Below are 24,471 nucleotides of genomic sequence, written 5' to 3'. Positions count from 1 at the left end.
TAAGGGACCGCCCCTGTCTCTTTGAAGGAAGTGATCTAGCTTCCTCTCCTCCTTCTGGTTCTGCTGCACCCAAGTCTTTGGCCTGTGGGGGGCAGAGCACAGGACACCACCCAACCCTTCCCTGTCCACGCCCCCACGGCTACCGCTGGCATTGGGCACGGCAACCCCTCCCCTCTCAAGAAAGTTTTGGGGGATGGGGGCCCTGGCTACCCCCTCGTCTGAGAAGGGTAGTACAGAAGGTGGGAGAGAAGATGTGAAAAGATGTCTACAACACCGTCCCACTGACTTGAATCAGAACATAAAATGGCAATCAGACTCATGGCATTGAAAAAATGGTTAACAGTGCTTACTCTTTAAAAACAAGTATATCTATGTATATAAATATATACACACATCTATGTACCTATACATAAACCATACCGTATCTGGTCAAAGAAAATTAAGACACATCAGGCTCATGTCCTCCCCAACAGCAAGACGAGACCTGCCCTCTCGGAGGGAGTCCCCGGCCAGGCTGCCTGCCTGCCTCAGGGCCGGCCCAAGACGATGATGCTCTCAAGTCTGGGCCTCTCTTAGAGGGAGAAGTCATGTGTGTGTCTGCTGGGTTTTCACCCTCCACCCAGAAGCCCCAGGAGACACTGAAGGAGGCACTGTCCTCCAGCCACCCCTAGAGGCAGGCGGCAGGCCATCATCACCAGATGTGGCAAGTATCCTAGACGGCACTGTCCACTGCGGCGGTTTCACATGTTTTTACCACTCGGGTTTGTTAAAAGTCTTTACAGGGACGTTACTCAGAATCTGACAGGTCACTTTAAATAAAGCAGAGTGTTAAGTGTGACAATTTTGTCCATCACCTTGCTTTTCTTCTGACACATGCACCTTCCCTTCCCTCTTCCCCCCTTGAAAGAATTCCAGACTGGAGGGCTTTTCCGTTTGCCCAAGGGTCTCTGAAGGGTCTCTGAAGGGTCTCATCGGTACGGAGAAAATGGACAAATCTACTCAAAAGGGCACACACCAGCTACAAAAGGCAAGGAGAAAGATGGCTTTGCCTTCGTGCCCACGACCGCCAGAAGACAAGTGGGGCATGAGCTGGGCCGCCCCGGACTTACAAAACTGCCCCCACCCTTCTGACGCACGAGCTTCTCTTCTCTTCCAATCTGCTCATCTCTAGCAGCCTCGGGCCCTATGCTTGCACTTTTCCCACTGCTGGCCAGGAAGAGGGCACTAGAGGAGATGGTGCTGAGAGCTCATGCCCACAGCTCTTGGCAAACAGGCAAAGCCTTTGTACCAATCACCAAGACAAGAACTAGATGTGCCGTCCAACGAGCAACCTAGACCACTAACCTCGGCCTCCTTCCGAGTGGGGAGGCCCAGTTTTTCAAACCAAACCACAGGCTCTGCACTCCAGGACCACCTAGAAAGAAAATACCTTCCTCCCCAGTTTAGCTAAAACATCTGGAAGGGGTCACAGCAGGCACGATGAAGCAGTGCGTGCAGTCCTGGGCGGCAAACACCTCGCTCTGATGTCACAGGCCTTCCTGGCCCGGCTGGCCGAGGCGATTCCTAGGCCCTGGCTGCCTTAGCTTCCCCATCTCCCCCTACAATCATGCTTTGTTCTGGTTCTAATGCAGGCACCAAAGGACACGCTCACCGGCTGTGGACAGCGAGGCCCGGGGAAACACCAGGCTCTGTGTCCTGCTCACTGATGGACTGCTACCTCTCCCCGAGGAGGACGGAAAGAAGCCTTTCCTACTGCACAAGGTCCTTCCCCTTTTCCTGGGTGGAGCTGGACAACAATGATATCATACCTGGCCAACACACCCTGCTATCTGATGGGATGTGAGGGCAGGCAAAACCAGGGACCATCGAGATGCCACAGAGAGGCAGCCCTTGTTAGCCCAGATCTAACACGGAAGGAAAGTCAAAGAGTGAAAGGCGGCTGTACACTCCAGAGGGCCCCCTTTCCCATCCAACTGGGATGTCCAAGGGGAGTCACCCATCTCAACAGAGTCCCTTCATTCCCCACCAGCGAGGAATCCTGCCCCCCAGAGTCAGGGGTTACCAAGTCCTCCAGATGCGCCCTGCGGGACCCTCGTGGGCACGAGCCAGGCCGGGAGCAGCGGACCTCCGGCTAGCTGTGGTGAGCCCCAACGCCTCCCCACACACTCGCTCTGGGAGTCCCTCGGCAGAGATGTCTAACACGGAGAGGGGGTGGTGCTTACAAGGGTCCGTATTTCGTCTCATACTTGGAGACGATGCTCTTGCATTTGCCCACTTCCTTGCGCAACTCCGCGACCTCCGTCCTGAGGGCCGTGTTCTCCTTCTCCAGAAAAGCAGCTCGGATGGTGATCTGATTCTCCTTCAGCCTGCGGGCATCCCGGGAACGCTTGGCCGCCACATTGTTCTTCTTCCGGCGTGTCCAGTATTTTTCATCCTGGGTGAAACGTTTGAGAAATCTTAACGGTCTCCAGCAGAAAAGGGGCCTTCCCCCCTTCCTCTGCTCCACACCTTGGCAGGCCCCCAGCCCGGGCACAGCACCCAGGCTAACAGGGGAAGACACTGACACTTAACTGCCTTGGTCAGCAGTGAACTGTGGTCTGACCACAGGGCCGCGGACTACAAATTCAGCCTCGTGTCCATTAAGTGACACATGAGGATGCCCGTTTAAGGCGGCCCTTTTCTTCAGGGGACCCCCAGGGTGGGGGCCAGCTGGTGACAGGCCCTCTCAGTGGACCAGGAGGTGGCTCCTCTTGGACCTGGGGGTGGTGGGAAGAGCAGTCCCTAGGAGCCAAAGGCTCCAGGGCCTTTTACCTAAGGGGAAGCCACCTCTTGGCATTTCCCTGTCCATCCTGAAAGGGCTAACTCTTAGCTAAGGGAGCTCTGGCCTGCTGGCTGTTGGAGAAGTAAGGCACAGAATCAGGAAGAGCTATGTAAGGAAGGGAAAGGGAAAGTGGACCAGGAACCAGGAGCCCAGTGCTCTAATGCCATCATGGCCTTTAACTTTACCGAGGTGACCTGAAGTCACTGGAGTGGGGTCTCTGCCTTCTTCTCCATAAAAGGAAGGGACCAGACAGCACGATCTCCCAGGTCTCTTCCGGCACTGAAAGGTCTACTGACATCAGTCTGCCCAGGACCCAGAACAAGGCTTCCCAACACAGGGTGTCTACCAGCTCATCCCTCTGATTTTCTCAAGTTTTTGCCTGACAGGGTTCACTGATTATATCTTACTCCAGTGTGTTCATAAAGTGGAAGGGTCCTTCCAGCTACAAGCAAGCATCCCTTTGTCCCTCACAGATTACTGGGCTCACCTTATGGAAAGGACAACAGAGACTAGGCAGCCACCAGGGCCCCAGGATGGAAACCAAATTACCTTCTGCTCATCAGGGACAAAGACCTTCTTGGCCTTTTTGATCATTGGCTGGGGTTTCAGGTCCTCTTCGGCAAACTTGTGCTTTCGGGGGTTGAAGAGTTCACCCCCTGGCACACTGGAGAGGACCAGGTCCGCAGGGTCAGGGTTAAAGTTCACATCGACCTCCACACAGTTGGGGTCAATAGGGCTGGGGGTCTCTCTTTCATTTTCCACAGAGGATTCTGAAAAAGACACATGAAGAAGGGCTCGAGCAATCCTACAGATGTAGGGAACTGCTAGTATACCCAAAGATCCAAGTTTTATCACCAGATACATATCTCCCCACTCCTAAATACGTGGTACTTTCCTTTTTCAAAAATGCAATCATCCTGGCTCTCTAAGAACACAAAATATTGCACAAACCACCAAAACGTAAGAAAATGCTCCCTTAACACGTGACAGTCAATGCCACAACGCACAGAAAAAATTTAAAAGGCACAAAGAATTGGAGTGATTTTCTATTTGACCTGTTCCACAAAGCTGAACAAAGTTTAAAGTCAAGATAGCCCCGAACTTGCTTCTGTTTTGTGAAATTCTAAAAGGATCCGGGACAATGGCTCTCACAGTGGTCTGTGAGCAGGACTGGACCTACAGTCCCCATGGCCATTCATTCCCCCTCGTCTGGAAGCAGTTTGCTGAGGTCACTGACTAGTCGAGGGGAAAAACAAACTGCCTGATGACTGGGAGAATCCCTGGGTGCCCCAACAGCAGACTGCTGAGCTCAGACATGCAATTCTAGAAAATGTGGCAGTGAGGAACAGGGATGGTTCGAGGACGTGAAAATGTCTTGTGGGAAATGAACGGAGAAACTCTGGAGGATTTTAAAGGATGGGGGCGGGGGGGGGGAAGCAGGACTGCTGTCTTGAAATGTTTTATAGGCTGACAGATGCCTCGAGAGGCCAAGGTTAAAACTGAGGCTTGAAAGTTACAGTCAATACAAGGCAGAGCTTCCTCCATGACAGCCATCTGAAACAGGTGACATTACTCACAGAAGGACAGACTCTCAGAGCCCAACCTCCTCCTCTACACCATCCCTAACCAGGGGAGGGGAGCGGGCATCAGGCCTCTCCGCAAAGAAGCACCACCTCCTGCCGTGGCCCATTTCCCCGGCAGACAGCTCTCATTGAGAGGAGCATCTTCCAGATCCCCAGCCTCAGCTGGCCCCTCTGCTCCTAGCTCTGTCCTCTCTTTTCCCCAGGACTTCACCACCACTGTCCCTGCTCTTCTGTACCTTCTCAAGGCTAACATCCTGAGTCCCCTCCTCACCCCCTAGGCCCTGGCTGCCCTCAAGGACGATGCCCAGATGGAAAGAGACTCCTGCATAGGTGAGGCCACTGGGGTGGAGGAGGCTGGGCCTCTCCTCCCTATGCTCCCCTCTCGGCCTCTGGGTGACTGCAGCCAAAGATGGCATCCCACACGCACTGGGATCTCTGCTTCACCTTGCTTAAGCTTAAACCATTCGCCTCAGTAGAGGCGGCTCACATTTGAGGCCCTAGAGACATTTCTGCAGCCTGACTCCATGGTCCAGTATTAACTTGATAAGGGTGCTGCTGATGCCTTTCTCCAAGGCTCCAGAGCCACTCCCCTGGAGAGCTTCTAAGATTCTGTCAAGACATGACTTGCTCCTCTTTAGGTATGGACAGTCAACCAGTTTCCAATACACTCAACTGTATAGCTGTCCAGCCCAAATTTCTCCACATTTTCCATAAGAAGAGTACAACAGACTCTGTCAAATATTTTACTAAAATCAGGCAAATTTACCTTTGGGATTTCCCCGATTTCCTACTTGAGTAACCCCGTCAGCCTGGCACACCCTGGACTTGGCCTGTTCTTTGGGATCACTGCTTCCTTTTCCATACAGTCACCAACCATCTCTTTAATAACAGTCTAACATTTCCCCAGAAAATTCAATTACGCTTACTGCTTACTCTGCAGCTCATTCTCTTCCTTTTTTTTTTTTTTAACTGGGACATCTGACCTTCAATCCAGCAATGTTTTTCCTTTTCTTTTTTTTTCTTTTTTGGTTGGGCAATGGGGGCTGAGTGACTTGCCCAGGGTCACACAGATAGTAAGTGTTATGTGTCTGAGGCCGGATGTAAACTCAGGTCCTCCTGAATCCAGGGCCGGTGCTCTACCCACTGTGCCACCTAGCTGCCCCTACTGTTTTTCCTTTTCTCTGCAATCTTTCAAAACTCAGGTGAGTTCCTTGTTACAGAAATTATTTAAGTAGATACCGATGACCACTTGTCAGATGTTATAGTAGAGATTTTCTTCATTCAAGCATTTATTAATTGCCTACTGTGTGCCAGGCACAGGGCAAAACAACGAACAATCCCTGCCCTCAAGGAGCTTAGGTTCTATTGAGTAAAAACCTGCACACAGCAAAGTAAATACAAAGTAGATACAAAGGAAGTTGATGTGGGGGGCTCGACAAGCCAACCTCTGGAGTCCCCTCTCACTCAGAGATTCCATGACAATAAGGAGAGGTGTGAGTGCCTGCTAGCCCAGCCTTCCTATCAACGGCTCTTGGAGCAAAGCCACTCTTTCCAAGTCTGAAGCAGCTCCCTATACTTAAGAGGGGCTCACTTCTAAATGAGATGAAGAAAGATGAAGGCACCACAAATGGGAAGTTCAAAAAAAAATGTGAAAGGAAAGCTCCCAAATCTGCTTGTTTTCAGGGGATGCGATTAATAAATGTTTGTTGACTGACTGTGAAATTGGGAATATTTTATGCCTGTTTACGGCTCCTACTCATCCAATATCTTTGCAAAAATGCCTCATGAGGATCACGAGTGAGACCCCAGTGAAACAGACAGACAAGGTGGTTTGTTGTTGTTTTTTTTTTTTTTTACTAAGCAAAGACTCAGGGTGGTTCTGATTTTCCCTACATTGTTCTGGCCATCTGTAGCACTACCAACCAGCAGAAAGCCTTCCATGGGGCCTGGGCGGCTACTATTTTTATCCTTGGCTGGAATGGGGATCATTCTGAAGGGTGTGAAGAAGGATGAGAAGAGAGGACTTCTAACTGCAAAGCTCTCCTAGGATCTTGTAGATGGAGAAAGAAATTAGGGAGCCGACACAGGTGTTTACAGATGTGGAGCTGGGTCCTTCCGCGTTCAAGAACCCCTTTCAGATGTGCAGTCCCCCCATGACCAACCTGTGCTGGAGGCGGTCTCTGAAGGCTGAAAGACCATGGTGGAAGATGATGATGGGGAAGCCGTGGAAGAGCCGGCCGATTCCTTCCCCTCCAACTCTGTCACAGGCAGCAGCGCGTTCTGAAGCAGGTGAGTGGGGCTGGCGGGGATCCCGTTCTCCAGCAAGAACTCATCCAGGTCCATGTACTCGAGGTGGAAGGACTCACCATCATAGGGGATCGTTTTGTCCCAGATTGGGGGCATGAGGGAGGCAGACACAGCCATGGTGCTGGCCGCAGCTGCCTCATCTTCCTCCAGTTTCTCCTTTTCCTTTTCTTTATCTACAGACACAAAAGTTCACCAAATGAGACAACTCAGTGACAGAGAGGGTCCATGGGTTGCTCCCTACCCTCTGACCCCATCCAGAAGACATTCATCACATTGAGCATCCCAGCTGATCCACACACATTCCATTGCTGTCCAGTGTAAATAAATCTGAGCATCCCATCTCCTAGACCTGGGCTATAAGAGACACAGAGCAAGGACACCTCGTGATGTGTCTTTGATTCTCCCACTGTCCAGATCGGCCCTCTGCACACCAGAGGAGCTAATGTTTGCTGAGCTGAACTGAATGACGAGGCTCTCCTGAACACCACCTCCAAATCCTGGGGCTGGCATTGGTGCCACAGGAGTGCTGTGCAAATCTAGGATGTGGAGCTGTCCTGGAGTAAACAAGAGAATTCAGGGGGAACAGGGAAGGAGAAATTCTGAGATGCCAAAGGTAAGGAGTAAACAAGGATTCTAATCACTTCGACAACCTTGGGGGAAAGTGCCTTGTCACTAAGTAAGAACCTGAGCACGTTCGCCACTCTCCCCTGACCATGCTGGCAGCTGCTGTACAGACAGCTTAGTTTAAAGTGGTCCACACAGCCCCTACCTACCCTGTGAGAAGGTGGAGCTGCTATTTCCAAACTTTTCAAGTTAACACTCAGTCCCAATTATTCTGAGGCTAGGTCAGTTACCAGAAGAGGGAAGTTCCCTAGAAGGGCCCTGCAGTCAGGGCGGGGAGGTTGGGGGCAGAGGAGTAACCCTAAATGAGGGATGGAGGGGAGAAGCTCCCTAATGATTTCAGTCACCACGTGAGCCTAGAGCCAGGCAGGCGGTTCAATGAGCGTCAGAAATAAGAAGCAGATGACCCCATCCTTCGAGATCACCAAGTCCACCCTCTCAGCCTCACCTGTGATTCCTTCCTGTCCCCACCCCCATCTATACACAGCCAGATGCCAAGACCTCTCTCACCTGCCTGGACACCCTTCTCTTTGTTGGCCTCTTGGTCCGTTTCAATCCTCTTCTGATCTCTGTAATCATCTCACTGGCCTTCCAGCCTCTACTTCACCCCACCTCCCCCCACCACAGCTGCCAAATTAATATTCCTAAAACAGATCAATTACCTAGTACTCAAAAATGTTTTATGTCTTCCTTTTGCCTCTACAAACTTCCCAACATTTCTAGCATTTCCAGCCTTCTCCAATCTGGTTACCACCTACCTTTCTGGTCTTCTCATATTCCTTCCCTTCATGCACTCTCTGTTATAATCAAACAGGCTTGCTCAAAGTCCTGTTTGTCACTCTCCATTTCTGGCTACCAGGTTCTTGCCCAGAGTGTCTGCCACGTCTGGAATGCCCTTCCCCCTCACCTCCACCTCCTGGAACCTCATTAACATTAACATTCCTTCCCTGAATAATTTTTGCTTATTTATCTCCACACGTGATGTATGTAATTCCCCAGGAGGAGGTAAACTCCTCAAGGGAAGGGACCATTTTGTGTTGTGTCTTTTTATTTCCAGCAACCAGGACAGTGGTTAGTATACAGCAGGTATTTAATAAATGTTTGTTTCATTGAATTAAGGAGAAGGAAAGGGGCAGAGACATAATCACGGCAAAAAGGAGGCAGAATTACGGAAAATTCCCAGTAGGTTTTAAGATCTGAGGGAGAGAATTCTGAACTGAATCCTCTAATGAAAGAGGAAAACGAATGTGATTACACTGGAAATAAAACTGGCCCCTGGTGGCCTGGACAACAGACAGCAGGAAAACAAATCTTTTGGCTCGGTGTATACTGGCCTAGCAAGTGAGATGGGTGGAAGTTCCTGATCTCCAATCAGACATAATTTAACACCCAGCAAATACCTGCTCTGCTCGGTCGGTCTGAAGAACACCTATGAAGAGGCAAACCCTCCCCACAGACTCTGCTCGGACAAGCTGCCAGCCCACCAGCAGTGAGGTCACCTGGGTCAGAAAGGGGTGGGGAAGGGGCAGCAGTACCAGAGACAGGGGCCATGGGCACAGATGGTGCTGAGCCCAGGAAGGGCCGGCTTTGACCTAGCTGAAGTTCAGACTAGCATCAGGGAAAAAGAAACTGGTGAGAAAGGAGTTAAGTTCAAAGGAGATATGGGACAAAGGTCCCAGGCCACCTTCCAGCTCCACATCCTGCCATCTATGAGATACAGCAGCCCACCAGTCTCCCTCAGGCCCAGGGGCAGCTCCAAGCCTGGCTAATCTCTATCAGCTCATTCCAAGCCAGGAGCTCTCTCCAGCGCCCGAGATTCAGGACAGCAAGCTACTGGATCCAGTCTTAACAAGGGATGATGAATATTATTATTATTAATATCATTATTGGCTCATGACCATCTCTGTTAGGAAGGGAAAGGACACTGGGAAGCTTCCTCAGTTACTGTGCCATCCTAACCAGGACATTCATTCCCTGGGTCTCAGCTCAGGCCCCTGCCTGGAGCTAAACCACCCTCTTAAAACAAACAAAAGCAGCCCTGGGCCCATTCAGTGTAGAGACAAAAGGAAGAGCTGGCCTCACCTGACATGCCGAGGTATTTATAATTCAGGAACGACAGCCAAGAGAAAGCGAGGTCAACATAGGAGAAAGAGAGGGAACATTCACCCCTCTCACCCCCACATTTCTGAATGGCATTTAGAGTTCTGGAGACTTAAATCTGAAACACGCCGCAAAGGACCTAAACCCCCAGCTGCAGAGGCCTTCTGCTGCCAACTTGACTTCCTACCCTAGAGGACCTTTCTGGGGGCAGTGGAGAACCCACTCATGGTGCCAAGAACAGTGGCAGAGCCCAGGGTCTCTCAGCCCCAGAAGAGTGCTTTGCTACAGACGCTAACTCCCATAATTTAGCCCCTAAGTTAGGGACAAAAAGCAGTCCCCCTCCTCACTGACTTACACCATTGATACTGTCAACATTTAATTGAATTTTATTCTGTGTAGGACAGTGGTCAGGTACCGGAGATACAAAGATGTGCAAGGACATCATCCTTTCCATAAACACCTACTATGTGTCAGGTACGGGGATAAAAAGAGGCAAGTGAGACTAATCTCTGCTCTCAAGGAAATGACATTTTCTTGATCCTGACTGATTTCCTTCCATAGATATATACGTACCAAGAAAATCAAGACCCTATCCCTGAGGTTGGCCAACCTTCTAAGATCCCCACTGACCGTTCCCCTTATGCTATCTTCCCACTCAGTGATCCTTCCACGTTCTCCACCACTATTCCTCACTGACTACCTGAGCCTATCCCCAAGTTCCCTCTCCAGTGACCCCCACCCACAACCCACCTCAATGCCATTTACTCCTCCCTTCCTATCACCCTGCACCTTGGCTACATATGGTTAAGAACAAGTCATTTACACTCTCTAAGCCTCAATCTGCAAAACAGGTACCAGAATAGCACCTATCTCATAAAGACGTCTTAAGGACCGAAGGAAAAACGTAGGTAGAGGCAGTCTTAAAGGGCAAAGAAACACAAGCCATTCTTATCAGAGCCTTATCTCCCAGGCCCGTGGCCAGGATCAGACCAGCAATCAGTGAAGTGATCTGCAAACCTTCAGGTGCCACACGGGTGAGAGGCATTTCCCAAGACCTTTCCACATGGCCTCACCTGGCCCCTTATACACAGGGAGGTCTCCACTCCTGCATCTGCCCTCGGACCCACCCCCCCACTGGCCTTCTACCCCTTCCTCTCGGGTCCTCCGTGCATCTCCCACATCCCTGCCCACGACCATGCCTGCCCCCCCCAATGCCGCATTTACCCCCAACCCCTCCTGTTCACCGACTCCCCCTGCCTCTTTACTACTCTTCCTCCTCCTCTGACCCCCTGATCCCGCCCACATCCTCCTCCCCAATCAACCCGGCCTCTACTGATCCCTCCCCAGCTGATCATCCCCCTCCCCTCCCCATCCATCAAGGGGCCCCTCTTTCCAACTGACCCCTCCCCTTCCCCCCTGCTTCCTCTCCCCTCCCCTCCTCCCCTCCCCTAGTGATCCCACCCCTCTCCATCCTCCTCTCCCCGTCCCCATCGCATCCCTCTCCACCCTCCTTCTCATTGGTCTCTCCTATCCCCTCCCCTCTTCATCCCTTTCCCCAGCGATCCCACTCCCCTCCATCCCCTCCCCCATGGATTCCCCTCCCCCTCCCCTGCGCGCAGGCGCACTGCCGTCCCCTTCCCGCCCCGCCCCCTCACCGAGCCTCGCCTCGCGCGGCGGGTTCTCCATCAGCTTCTTCAGCACCAGCGGGAAGGAACCCGGTGGGCCCCGCTCTGCCGCCGCCTCCCTCCCCGACCCCGCCTCGGCCTCCAGCGGAGGCTTCTTCTCGCCCCCGCCGCTGTCGGACATGGTGGCCCGCGCCGGGCTCGGCTGCAGCTTCTGGCCGAGAGCGCCGTGAGAAGCCGCCGCTGCTGGCTTGAGGCTCTACTGCGCAGGCGCAGACAGTCCCTCTCCCCTCCCCCCGGAGCGCTCCGGCACATTCATTATTCAGAAGGCGAACCCCCGCGGCCCGCGGCTGGGCCTCGTGATGGGCCCGCCCCCGGAGGGAGGAGCGAACGCCGCTCGGCATTCTGATTGGGGCAGTGGCCGGGGGGCCCGCAAGGCACGTGCGGGGCCCGGTGAGCGGCGCCTCCCGAGGTCCCGCCTCCGATTCCTGATTGGGTCCCGCAGACGCGGGTGTCACCGGCTGTTGCTTTCTCCGCTCCTCGGCTCCCTCCCCTCCCGCGCTCTCCTCTCTCCCCCAACTCCTGTGCCTAAAGCTGCGGCCTCCTAACCCTCCAGCCCCGCCGAGACTGGAGAGCCGGGCGGGGCGGAGGGGGAAAGAGTCGTGGCTTGGGCCGGGGGCCAATCAGTGAGCCCGCCTCACGGAGAGCCGCCCGGTTGGGTCACGTGGAGCCGCAGCTGTCCTTGGGTGCAAGGGTTGGGAGGGGAGGGAAAGAATCAGGAGCAACCAATGGAGGGCGGGGGCGGGGCCAGAGAGCTCGTGGCTCTGCACGTGCGTGAGGGGGCGGGGCCGGGTAGAGGGCGGGGTGGGGAGTGGGGCGGAGGAACGGACGGCACCCAAGTGCTCCCAGCCGGAGGTGCAGCGCTGAGCTCCGCCCCGAGGTGGAGGCCGAGGCTGTGGCCCCGCGCCCCGCGTGCACCACGCGTGCTCGATAATTCTTAATCATTATCACCGAGAACATCGAATAAGAGTCGCTGTCATTTATTGCACTTTAAGGATTGCAAAACAGGTTCGGGAGATGATCTCACTCAATCCTGCGGACAAGTCCCGTCCTCCAAGTATCAGTTACAGTGTGGAGAACCCAGGCGATTCTGCCGTCCCCTCCTGAGCCCCAGCCCACGGGTCCAGGTGCTGCTGGACGCGTCCACCTCGGTGGCCCATGGGCATCTCCAAAGCCACGTGGCCAGTGGAGCTCGTTACGGGCCCCGGCCTGCCTCCCCCTTGTCCGAACATCCTTATTTCTGCGGAGCCCACCCACCGGCACTCCGTCACCCAGCTTCCCACTCTCCTTGGTATCCAGCCCTCCCTCTCAAAACCCAATCCGGGGTGTCCAACAAGCCGTGGCTTATCCGCCATGTTTCTGAAGCGTGGGTTCTTTCCCAGTGCCGTTCACGCGACCCCAGCCCTAATTCTCTTTCTTAGTCTCTCCTAAGTACTCTCCTGATCGGTCTCCTAAATCCATTCTCTTTTGTCGCTGATCTCGCTACCACACAACTGCCAGGTTAATATTCCTAAAATGGGCCCGACTGTTGCAACCCAGCCTCTGCCACTCAGCAGTCTGCAATGGCCTCTGTTGCCTGTCAAATGCAAAAGCCTGGCGCGTCGAGCCTGCCACAATCCTCCTACCTTTCCAGTCGTATTTCATTAGCTCCCCCTCTTTCCCCTCTGTTATAGGCAAAGCTGGCTTACTTCCCGTTCCTGGTCCCCAGCTGTCCATCTCTTGCTTTCATGATTTTGCGCTGGTGGCCCCCCATGTCTGGAAATCACTCCCTGCTCACGGCCACCTTTTACAATCTCTAGCCTTCAGGCTGGGCTTCCGTATACGTGCTCCATGTTTGTTTGAGAGCCGGGACTCTTAGTACTCCGTCTTTATATCTCCAGAGTCTAGCACAAGACCCCACCACTGAGTTGGTGCAATTTGGAGGGCCCCTTTCAACAAGAGAATGAATAGCAAAAATATAGCCACAGAGAGTAACAGGACTGGAAAAGGTATGCAAAGAAACCTATGGGGGATGGACCATGGCTCAGGATGCAGAGTAGAATGAGGAGGAAGAGCAAGATGGCTCCCCCAGGGTTTTGAACGCCCGTCCGAGCCCATCTCTAACAGGAGCACTCTGGTGGAGCCCTACGCCTAGTAATCATGAAATACCACGATGTCAAAAAAGAATCGTAAGGCGTCCCAAAAGCAGCGGGGAGGTCCACAGCCTGTGCTAAGTAGGCAGCAGGCAATATTAGCTCCAAGGTTGACTTGTAGCAAGAGCCAGCTGTACAAGTGAGATCTAGGAAACATAAAGTTGGAAAAAGATGTGCCCCAGTGGGGCGGTGAGAAGGAAGGCTGCCGGAGCATCTCCTGGGAGAGAAAGCCAGAACTCGTACATTTTCACCAGAGGATTTATGGCGGGACTTGACCTGGCTCAGACTCAGATGCACGAGGTGGGAGTTATTAAGGGAAGCACCCGGTCTTTTGCTGGACAGCTCCAGCACTTAGAGGCCCTGGCCTGGGCCTGATGGATCCAAGCTAAGTCTTTGGCTGTCTCTCCTGACTTCCTGGGCCTCAAACCCAGGTCTTTTGCCTCTGAGTCCTATGATCAATCTTCTCACTGCAGGTAGGGCCAAGTCTATGGAGGGATGCTCTGTAGGAGAGACAGAAGAAGCCCCTGACCTAGAGGCAGGAGGTCTGAGTACTAATCCCTCCTGTGTTGTTAAGTCTAAGCAAGTCCCTTCACCTCTGCATCTCAGTTGGTCTGTCAATATGGGGAAAATTTAAATACTGTTTGCACTGCCTACCTCACGGGCTCTGCTTTCAGACTGCTAATAAATACATTATTGATATTTTCCCTTCAGGGGTGTCAGGGTGTGGCCACCCCACAAAGGTGGATTGGAGAATACTGAGAATCAGAATATTTGAGAGCTGGAAAGCATCTTAGAAATCTATGGAGAGAGATAAGGGAGTGAAGTGGTTTGGCTGGAAATCATCTCCCCGACTGTAAGAGAGAGACGTTCAGAGGCAGAGAGAGGAGGAGGAGGAGGAGGAGGAGAAAGAGAGAGAGAGAGAGACTTTTTAGTGTCTATGTGCTAGGCACCCTTCTTAGCACTGGAGATAACAAAATACAAAACAGTACCTGCCCTAGAGGGGCTTACATGGACAGCGACTCCCCATGGAAACTTGGGCAAATCCCTTGCTCTGTCTGGGCCAAAGCTTCCTCCCCCATAAAATGAGGGGATCAGACTTGGTCTCTAAGGGCCCAATCCAGCTATAAATCCTGGGCTTCTGTGAATTGTTTCATTTCTCAGTGACTTTCTCAAGCACCCAGGTTGGGAATTTAGTTGAGCTGGAGCTGAGCAGCAGTGAATGTGATGGCCGTTAACAAGCTGAGGGTACCATACTAAGGCTTACACAAAGTCTGGCCAATTGTTTATTTGTAGCATTATTGTTAAGTTGTATAGGCTGGAGGAGCACGCACGGAATCATAAATTGTTATAACGGCATGGGGGTTGTTGGCCAATTACATTACAATTAGCTGCTGATGGCGTCCAAGTCTCCCGGTGATAGGTAAGTATCCTTAAGACTGGCATTCCCCTCCCTCCTGAATGGAGACAAAACTGGGAAATCCACTCCTCTTGGTAATAATAATACCAGCCCTGCTATGATAATCAAGCTTCCATGTGGCGACGAAGGCAGTCAATTAGCTACGGCCTCTGTGCATGCAGAAAACGATGCTTTGCCCCCAGTAGGGAGCTTGGAAAATATTTGTAGGAAATGTTAGTGGGAGGGTCCACAAATTAAAACTTCTCTTCTTCCGAGCCATAGGCGTTCAGCCTGCTGCAGCATTAAACACAAGTCAGTCTGGAGAACAGACAAAGAGCCCCGGGTTTCTGGGGAGCAGGCCCAGGACATTGCTGCTGGTGCCTCTTCGTCAGCCAGTCAGCTTATAGCAGGCCTTCCTAGACCCAGAACCATAAGGGACTTTGGAAGCCATCTAGGCTAACACTTGCTGAATGCAAAGACAAAACCAAACTGGCTCCTGGCCTCAAGCAGCTTACGTCCTATTGGATGCCTGGGCTCTCTAGCCTGGCACTGAATGTAAGCACCCTTCAGGGTTTCTCCTAGAAAAGGGAGCAGCACTGGCTCCCTCTGACCACCAGTTTGCTGCTTTTACTACTTTAGCCAGATCCTGGCTTCAGTTCCATCCCTAACCAGGGCCCCAAGTGTTCAGATGGAATGCCTCAGAACACCAGTGCCATCCCCTAGGGCTGTTTCAAGAAGAGTGGAGCCACTCCTAGGTCCCCTGCCCCTACTTGCCTTCATCCTCTTTTATGCCTATGAAAGCCTCCAATCTTACCCTGCTCTCCCTGGGTTTCTCTGATGGACACTCTCGCCTGACAGTTTCTCAGTAGGTCACCATCAGTGTCCCTCTCCCCTCCCAATGAAGTGCAGGGAGTGGGCAGGAGCCCCCCCCCCGTCTCTGTCCTGGTCCTCTTCTCTCTCCTCAAACTATGGGGACCTCATTAGCCTCCCACAGCTTCTCTTGCCATCTAGAGGGGTGATAGCCAGGCAGGGATGTTGTGTTGGAGCCAGCTCAGACTGGCTCACAGAACCTGCTGCTGAATTGTCAGCATGAACATCTGTACCTTGGAATTTTGCAAACGCTTCAAATCAGGGCTTGGTTTATTGTTGTGTTGGTTGTCTATGCTTAAGAAAGTGATGGAGAAACTGTTAATGCAGGTTCAGCTTCTGAGTACATAAGCTGGTTGTTAAACGTTCACCAGGGCCCCCCTGCTCTCAGGTCTATAGCTGTAGCCACGCCTCCTTCCTGAGCTCCAGTCCCCTACCCAGTTGCTTGCCAGACATTCTCATCAGCATGTCCATCTCTACATGTCTAAAATAGAGCACGTCATCGTTCCAAGTTCTCCTAGTTCAGTTAAGGGAACCACCACCATTTCCTACCACGTCGACCTCACAGTCACTCTCGGGTCCTTGTGTTTTTTCCTCACGGTAAGCATCGGAATTTTGTGGATTCAGCTTCTATCACACATCTCCCATCTGTCCACCCTCGCAGGACAGCCACCTCTCACCTTTAGTTCCTCACCATAGCCTCCTCATTGATCTTTATCCAGTCCTCCCCCTCTCCAATCAATTAGCAATCATTATGAAACAAACACCAAGCATCGTCAGACTCCTGCGTGTGCCAGGCACACCGGAGCTGCCAAATTACCATTCCCAAGACAGAGGTCTAACCACAGCAAAACTCTTCAGCGGCTCCCGGTGCTTCTAAAATAAAATTCAAACTCTTTAGCTCAGCTTTTAGAGCACTTTGCAGGTTGGTTCACACTTTTTTTTTTCATTCTAAACACTCTTACTTTCACTTTTCCAGACTTACTCCCTTCCCCCCCCCCCTCTTTGTTCCAGACAACCTGGACAGCTCCAAACTTAGCGTTCCCTCCCTGCCTCTTATCTTTCCCAAGGATGTCCCCATACCTAGAATGTGCTCCCTCTTCCCCTCCCCCTCTTAGAATCAATTCCCAAGTTCTTTCAAGGTTCAGCTCAGGGGCACCCTCCTAGTTGAAGGCTTTCGGGCCCCCTCCCCCAGGCTCCTCAAATCATCCGACTTGTATTTTGAATGTCTGTGGAATGGAACTGAATCCCCATTTGGGCAGGTCTGGCCTCCTGGCCTCCTTCCTACCCTAAGTTGGGGCAGGGGATCTGACAAGACTCTCCTCATCCCTGTAGAGCGTACTTGGAGGCTACCCTGGCTTCAGAAACACTTCCCCCCACTCTGATAACTGATGCCTGAACATGCTTAATACCTTTAGCTTGAGACTTAACCAGCCCTGCTAAAATAAAACCGAGGCCTTGTCTTTGTGCAGTGAATGCACACGCATCATTTCCTTGGGTTTTTCACAATAGTCCCAGACATGGGATTATCGTCCTCATTTTACAGGCAGGAAACTGAAGCTCAGCAAAAGGCAGTGCTAGGTCCAAGGTCAGCCAAGGAGAGCAGGTGGCAGACCCCCGGCTTGGGCCCACATGAGTGGTACTGGGATGGGAAGGCTTAGTCTGGCTGGCAGTCAACCACACTGGAGTGCTCCTTTCCTGAGGGTAGGTCCTTTCAGAGCTTTTCCTCAGGGGGAAAGGAGGGAGAGAACATGGGTGGGGGGGTGTCACAAAATGAGGTGGGGGCCCAAGACAAGTTTAATTTCACTCCCACTCATGCCTTTGACCAGCCCTGAGGAGTCAGTGTCCCAGAGAAGTGAATCATTGTCAGGGTCAGAAGGGAAATTGAGGCCATGTAGTCGAAACAGGAATCCTGTCTGCCCTCCCTCCCCAGGGAACATTAAATAGAGACTCAGAGAGCTCAGGTTCAGAACCCAGCTCTCTTCCTTACTGGCTGTGTGAACTTGGGTAAGTCACTTTTCTCTGGGCCTCTGTTTCCTCATTTGTAAAATGAGGGGGTTGAACTCCTTTAAGTACCTTTCCAATGCTCAGATCCTGGGTTCAGGTTTAGTTCTAGATCCAAGACTTTAAGGAGGACATTGATGAGCTGGCGCAAGACTAGAAGGCAATTACCAGGATGGCAAGGAGAGCTGGAGATTGTCAACAAGCGTATATTGAGTGCCTCCTGTGTGCCAGGCACTGTGCTAAGCACTGGACCAGGATATAAGGGGATTATTTGGAGAAACTTCAAATGTTTAGACGAGAGAAGAGAAAGCTTAGGTGGGGATGTGGCAGCCCCCTTCAAATGCTTGAAGGGCTATTCCGTAGAAGTGGGATTGAATTTATAGTATGAGAAACCATAGATTTAGAGCTGGGAGGGGCTTTAGAGGTCATTGAGTCCCACTCTTTCAAGGCAAGTCAACAAACATTCACTAAATCCTGGCACTTTGTGCCAGGCACTGTATTAAGCTTTCATTTTACTGAGGAAACTGAGGACCAGAGGCAACAATAAGTAGTATTTATATAGCACTTTGAGGATTGTGAAGCATGCATTATCTCATCTGATCCTCACACCAACCCTGTGAAGTAGGTTTGGGTAAGTGACTTGTCTAAGCTCCCTAGCTTGTAGGTGTCTGTGGTGGGATTGGAACCCAGGTCTTCCTGGCTCCAAGTCTAATGTTCCACACTGTCTCCACTTGTTCTGTTTCTTCCCAGGGGGTAGAATTAGGAGCAATGTACAAGCACTAAAAGTAGATTTCAACTTGATATGAGAAAAACTTTTTTTTTTATCACTAGAGGTAGTGAATTCCTCATATCTTTAAGCATAGGCCAGATGTTTTAGTGGGGATTCCTGCTCAGGCAGGGGCTAGACTGGAGTCCTTCTGAAAGGGAGTCTTTCCCTTTCAAGCTCCCTGCTCCAGCTCTGAGATTCAAGGATCCCTCCCAAGGGTCCTCAAGGCTAGGATTTCCATCTCTTTCTGAGACACTTGGTTCTCATTTGGGGCAGCTGTGATCCTTAAGAAACTCCTCCTTGTATTAAGCTGAACTCAGATCCTCCACTTTTCCCCTGGCTCACCTCTCCAGGCTGGCTTCCTTCCTCTGCTCTACCCAAAGAAGCCAAATCCTTCTCCAGAAATGAAGTTCCAGTAAGCCACTGACAGATAACAGCTTGCTGCTTCCCCCGACCCCGGGGCCCTGGGGTTTTGGGGGGCTCATTATCCCCATGATGGACCCCTACACTGAACAAACCTTTGGTGCGGGGGCAGCCAAGCAGGAATTCCCAGCATCCTAGGCCTTTCTACAAGGATCTTTTCATGGGCCTCTTTCTCTCCCCCTCCCCCCAAATCACTTTGTGTTTATCTTGTATATACTTACCCATATACCTGTTGACATTTCCCACCCCACCCCCAGAACATGAGCTTCTTTGGGGCAGGCACCGGGGACATAGGTGACTAGTTGAAAAGGCAATGCTGAACAGTAGATAGAGCTCTGAACTTGGGGTTAGGATAACCTGAGTTAAGTCACTTACTAGCTGTGTGACTCCCCCACATCCCTTTACCTCTCTAGCCTCAGTTTCCTCACTTGTAAAATGGGGATAATAGCACCTACTTCACAGTGTTGGTGTGAGGCCCAAGTTCATATTACTGGGGTTGCTATTATTATTGTTATTATTATCATTATTATTATTATTATTTGCTCGAAAGGAGGCATGGCATAGTGTAGACTTGGGCACTTCTGACATGTGTGGGCTGTATGACCCTGGACAAGTCACTGAACTTGTGCCCTCAGGCAACCGCTTCCTAAGACTATAGGTTGCACAGAAAGTAGTGACCTGCACCTGTAAAAGGAGTTTCCACATCTGGCCATTCTCTAGGCCAGTGACTCTGGGACCTGGCTTGGGACCCATGGGTGTCCTATAAGGTCGAAGCTACTTCCATAATGAACTGAAAAGATAAAAAGTCACCACAAGATAAGGACTGAAAGGAACAGAACCTGGGAAAAGCCAATGGAGAGGGGCGACTCAGCTAGGAATGCTGGGTAAGAGGACTGAGGTCCCAGAATAAGGAGGCTGGCCAGTCAGAGAACATCTGTGAAGCACAGAGAGCCCTGTGGGATGTACAAGCAAGTTGGTGGATCAGGTGACTTGGTGGGCAGCAGTTTTGGGCTGGAGCTGGAAGGCCTGGAGGTGGGGGGTGGGGTGTCTGCCCAGAAGAGACTCCCCTTCTCCAAAGGCCTGGCAAATGGACCGAGAGCTGAGCCTAGGCTTGGACATAGATGCTGGTGAGACATTGGAGACAGGAACAAAAGCTTGTCCCCTGGCAGGTTCTAGCAAAGGGCCCTTTGAACTGGCAAGGGGAGTGACCCCAGGAGTGCCCATAAAGCACGGCTAGATACTTTAAACCTATGCCAGGGTGACTGGGGGCTGCTTGATAGCACCCTGGAGCTCCTTCACGTGGCAGGAAAGCTCCGGAGTTTACTTGTCCCCACTGAGAAGTCCCACTTGGGGAGTGGATGAGGGTCAGCAGAGAAACAATGCAGTGGGAACCTCTCCCCTCTCCACTCCTGGTGGGGGGTGGGCAGTAGAAATTTGAACCAAGACTGGAGGAGAAAGTACTCAGGTGGGAGGAGCCAGAGTATCCCTGAAGAGTGGTGTGGGTCAGCCCAATGGTTAGTACTCACCACCTCTGTTTGTCTTCCCCACTTTGAGTTCATGGGACTTTGCTGAACAGGAGGAGAAAGATGTTGGCCATGCTCATTTTAAATGTGGATAAGCTGTGCGCTGCATGACTTTGGACAAGTCATCGGGGCAAGGAGGAATGAGGTCTAGATTTGGAGTCAAAGGACCTAGGTTTGAAGCCTGCCTCAGTTTCCTCATCTGTGGACTGGATTAGAAGGCTAAGATCCCTATGATCATAAGGTCCTAAGGCACATCACCTCTCAGCCTCAGTTTCCTGATTTGTAGAGTGAGGGGGTTACACTAGATGAGGTTCTAGCCTAAAGCTGTGCTCTTCTTCCTCCTCTAGAAGGTGAGAAGGCAGGGTTAGATGGTGATTCTAGCTTTGGGTTGTTCTGGAATCGTAGGAATCTAGGACCACCACACCTTACACCAGGTTGAGATGTTCGCTGTGCGTGGGAGGGGAGGCTGGGAATCCTGATTCCCGGTGTGGGGCTGGTTTTCTACTCTATCACGATGCTTCTCAGGTTCAGATTTGGTTTGGGAAGCCTGGGAAATGGTAATGTGAGAAGGAGCAGGAGTGGGGCAGGGCTGCTGGGCTGGGATGCACCTACCGCCCTTACAGAATCTTCCCACCCCACTTAATGCTGTTGATATCTTACAGAGTTTTTAAAATATCGTCTCCTCCATTGGAGTGTGAGCTCCCTAAAGGCAAAAAATTGTATACCTTTGTTACCTTTCCTTATCTCACTAAAGTTCTGGGCTCCTGATGGCTTAGTAAATGCTCATTGACTGACTGACTGACTGACTTTCCTGGCTTCTTCTTCACCCTGTTGGATAGAGGTCCAATATGCCAACCTCCGGGGGATGTCCCATCCTTGTGCCTGTCCAGTGGGCACGGGTGAGACGTCATCTAAGCAGGGACACGACAGAGCCTCAGGCACTTACTAGTTGTGTGACCCTGGACAAGTCACTTAACCTCTGTTTGCCATAGTTTCTTTAATCTGTAGAACAAGAGAGTTGCACGTAATGACTTCCAAGGTCCCTTCTAGCTTTGATTAAACCTATGATCCTAAGTTGCCAAGCAGTGCCGACCTGTACTGGTGGAGAATTTCCTCATCACAGGTTCCCTTTGCCAATACAATCACGAGCCTGACCCCTCTGTCACATAACTTATTCACATGCACAAATGCTGTTTCCCCCTCACAGAAGGGAAGCTCCCAGAGGGCAGGGGCTATGACAAGTGGAGTTTCCTCAGCAGGAGAATCAGTGAAATTATAGGCCCAGTCTCTATCCCTTTTGTCTCTCTATTATCCAGCGGCTGCCTGTTATACAGTAGGCATCTAATAAATGCTTGTTGAATTGAATTAGCCCATTTTATAGAGAAGAAAACTAAGGCTAATGTGATAAAGTAATGACTCACCTGAGGTCTAAGAGCCACGGAGCCATGGAAACAGGGCAGGAAGCTTTGTCTGTATGGGGAGCCCAGGGCTCTTTCCCCTAAGGACAACCATCTCTGCTAGGCCCTCTAAATGGGAGAGTGGGCTCGTGTGACTCTGGCAGAGCACCCCACGAGGTCTGTGCAGTAGCCAACAGGAAGCCAGTCTGAATCACTGTCTCCCCCAGGTACAGCGCTATCACTGTCTGTGCACACGCTTGTTCCTACAGAGTCCCTTCTCCTGCCCCACTGGGAGCAGCCTCAGGGCCTTTAAGGCATCCTGAGGGGAGCAGCAGCCATGTCCTTCTCCTGTTCTGCCCAGATTCCCAGCACCTCCCAGGGCACAGGAGTCCCTAGAATAACTTCTCCATCCAGCCTCTCCTCCAGAGCCTCCAGGGACCCCGGGTGACCCATCCTACGTGGGGGCAGCTCTCTTGTTAGCAGGATCCTATTGCAAACTGCTCCAGAGTTCCTCACTTGCCTCTGAGCAGGATTACTCGGATGGCTCTGGTGTGAAGGCAGATCTGAGCTCTAGCAAACAGACATCAACCCTGGGGTTTTCCCCTTGAGCTGGTTTTTCCTTCTCTACAGTGATGTCTCTATACTGGGGAGCAGACCTTCTTCACCTTCCCACTTTTCCCACTTAGTTAATAGCACCCCCCAGTTTCACATGCAATCAAGTTGACAGATTCTGCCATTAAGACACTGGGTTTGTGCCAGGTGAGAATCTGGTCAGTAGCAGTTTCTCCCAACTTCCAAAAGTTGTGGGGTGAAGCTAGGGACAAGGATCAGGCGGGTGCAATGGAGGTTAGCGCTGTTGGTGGAAGAGAAGTGACAGGTGCTGCCCAAATGGATGAGAGGTGGAGACCTGGAAACAGTGCTTCAGATTTCAGAGCACAGACATCAAAGCATGCTGCCCTGCTCTTGGCAGGGAGGCAGGGAGCTAAGGGTTTGGAATTAGGGGTATTTTGGCAGACAAGGTCAATATTGGGCTCAACTGAACTTTTTTCTTACAAGGGAGAGTCCTTTTGGAAGCAGGGTGGGATATGCTAAAAAAAAAACTGGTGAACTTTTGTTTTTAAAGGAAGATTAGACCTGTACGTACAGATTTGAGGGCTCATCTACCAAGCAACAAGCATTTATTAAACATCTACTGTGTGCCGGGCACTGTGATAAGTGCCGGGGATACAAAGAAAGGCAAAAGTGTGGGGCCTGCCTTCAAGGAGCTTACAGTCTAATGGAGGAAGCAACTCTATGTATACACGTATGTGTATGTGATATATACATGCTACATATGAAATATATCACAGCTACACACACACCACACACACACACACACACACACACACACAGACACATGCAGTGTCCCAAAAGTCTTAGGGCCATTTTAAGCTTTGGTAGCACAGGGATGGTAATTGAGCTTGTGGGACATGAGGAACTTGGGAGTCGAGGCTGCACCAGTCTGGGTTTTCTACTCCAGTATCAGCCAATAATAAGTCCCATTTCTCTGATACTGAAGGTTTGTGGAGTGTTTGCCTCCCAATAACCCTGTGAGGCAGACAGTGGTACGAGGAGTAGCCTCAGTTTCCAGATGAAGAGGCTGAGGTTCCGGGGGAGGGGTGCTACGTCCAGAGTAGCCCCAGCTGGTGGGATTCCTACCCAGTGCTCTCCTGCCTCCGGGTCAAGCACTCTTTCCACTAGACCACGATAACTCTTAATTGCCCCAGGAGCTGGGTTCCCAGGGAGCCCGCTCACTGACAGCTCCTTACTCGAACAGGTAGGCCCTCCAGTTCACCGAGAAAGCTCTAGCTGGTCTCCAATTGGTTTCAGCCCCAGGGCTGAGGAGGCCCCGGCCACCGAGTCTGCCTGTCTTGCTGTCTGGCTCCCGCCCTCACTTTTGCCCCCTCCCTCAGCCCTGTGTTTGGCTGTGGTTTCCTAGGAACGGGTACTACAGCCCTTATGGTTCTGTTACATAACATTTATCCCATCTAGGAGTTGAGCCCATCTTTGGATCAGGGTGCTAGGCTCAGGCACCAATCGGTGCCTCTTCTTCCCAACTGTCTGCGTCCAGAGGATGAGTCCTGGCCGCGCCACCTTCCTCTAGCCTGTCTTATCTCAGCACAGCAACTCCAGGACCCACTACAGACAGATGGCAATGGCTCTCATCACCCTCTCTGAGGTTGCCCCATGCCAGCAGCCCCAGGTAGCTGGGTACCTCCCCAGGCTTCCTCTCTTCCCTCTTGCCAACCGAGCTGAAGTCAGGTGGGCAGTGCCAAGCAGCCAGGCAGCTCCTGCTCAGCAGTTATGCACCTGAGTACCCGCCCACCTCCTGGCACATGGGCACCAAGATGCCAGGAGATAAATGGAGGGGGTACTAGCCAGCCTGGGCTCCCCAGGACTCCTACCTGTTCTCCGGTCAGCCCAGGGCAGGGAGTGCTCCAGCAGCGACTTCAGTACCTCAGGCATGTCCATGGCGGGACCCACCCCAATCCGCTCACAGCTCGCCATGGCACTCCTAGGGGGGAGCAGGAGAGAGCAGCTTTCGAGAAGCAGCCTAACCAGCCAGAGCCTCAGGGTGACAGGGAGAGGGAGAGGAAGCAGGCAAGGCAGCCAATAAGCCGCAGAGGCTGCTCAGCCCTCGCCTTCCCACCCCCGCGCCAGCTTGGGCTGCCTGGCGGGCCTGGGCACCGTGCCAGCAGCAGCACGTGGAGCTGGCCATGGCCAATCCCACCACGGAGAACAGGGCCTGTTATCTAACTTTGCAAAAGGAAGTTTGGCTGCTCACAGGTCAGAGAGCCTGGAAGCAACCC

At 51.9% G+C, this 24,471-nt stretch overlaps 1 protein-coding gene across 2 annotated transcripts; it reads right to left on the bottom strand.

The window, feature by feature from the left end:
• Positions 1-1,773: 1,773 nt before the first annotated feature.
• Positions 1,774-24,256, bottom strand: TEF (TEF transcription factor, PAR bZIP family member). 2 transcript variants are annotated; one of them, XM_020982707.2, is made up of 4 exons: positions 24,067-24,256; positions 6,567-6,884; positions 3,371-3,591; positions 1,774-2,434 (listed from the first exon to the last, which is right to left on the bottom strand). In XM_020982707.2, exons 1-4 carry the CDS (start codon positions 24,167-24,169, stop codon positions 2,219-2,221), a joined length of 858 nt encoding a protein of 285 aa, XP_020838366.1. In that variant the 5' UTR covers positions 24,170-24,256; the 3' UTR covers positions 1,774-2,218. The 2 variants fall into 2 exon arrangements, with proteins under 2 accessions (XP_020838366.1, XP_020838364.1); XM_020982705.2 differs by lacking the exon at positions 24,067-24,256 and adding an exon at positions 11,088-11,712.
• Positions 24,257-24,471: the final 215 nt, after the last annotated feature.

The sequence above is a fragment of the Phascolarctos cinereus genome, unplaced genomic scaffold (genome assembly GCF_003287225.1).
Source record: "Phascolarctos cinereus isolate Bilbo 61053 unplaced genomic scaffold, phaCin_HiC Scaffold_1;HRSCAF=81, whole genome shotgun sequence".
In the NCBI taxonomy this organism is placed as follows: domain Eukaryota; kingdom Metazoa; phylum Chordata; class Mammalia; order Diprotodontia; family Phascolarctidae; genus Phascolarctos; species Phascolarctos cinereus.
The sequence above is the reverse complement of the archived record's forward strand: the minus strand, read 5'-3'. Positions and strand labels throughout refer to the sequence as shown.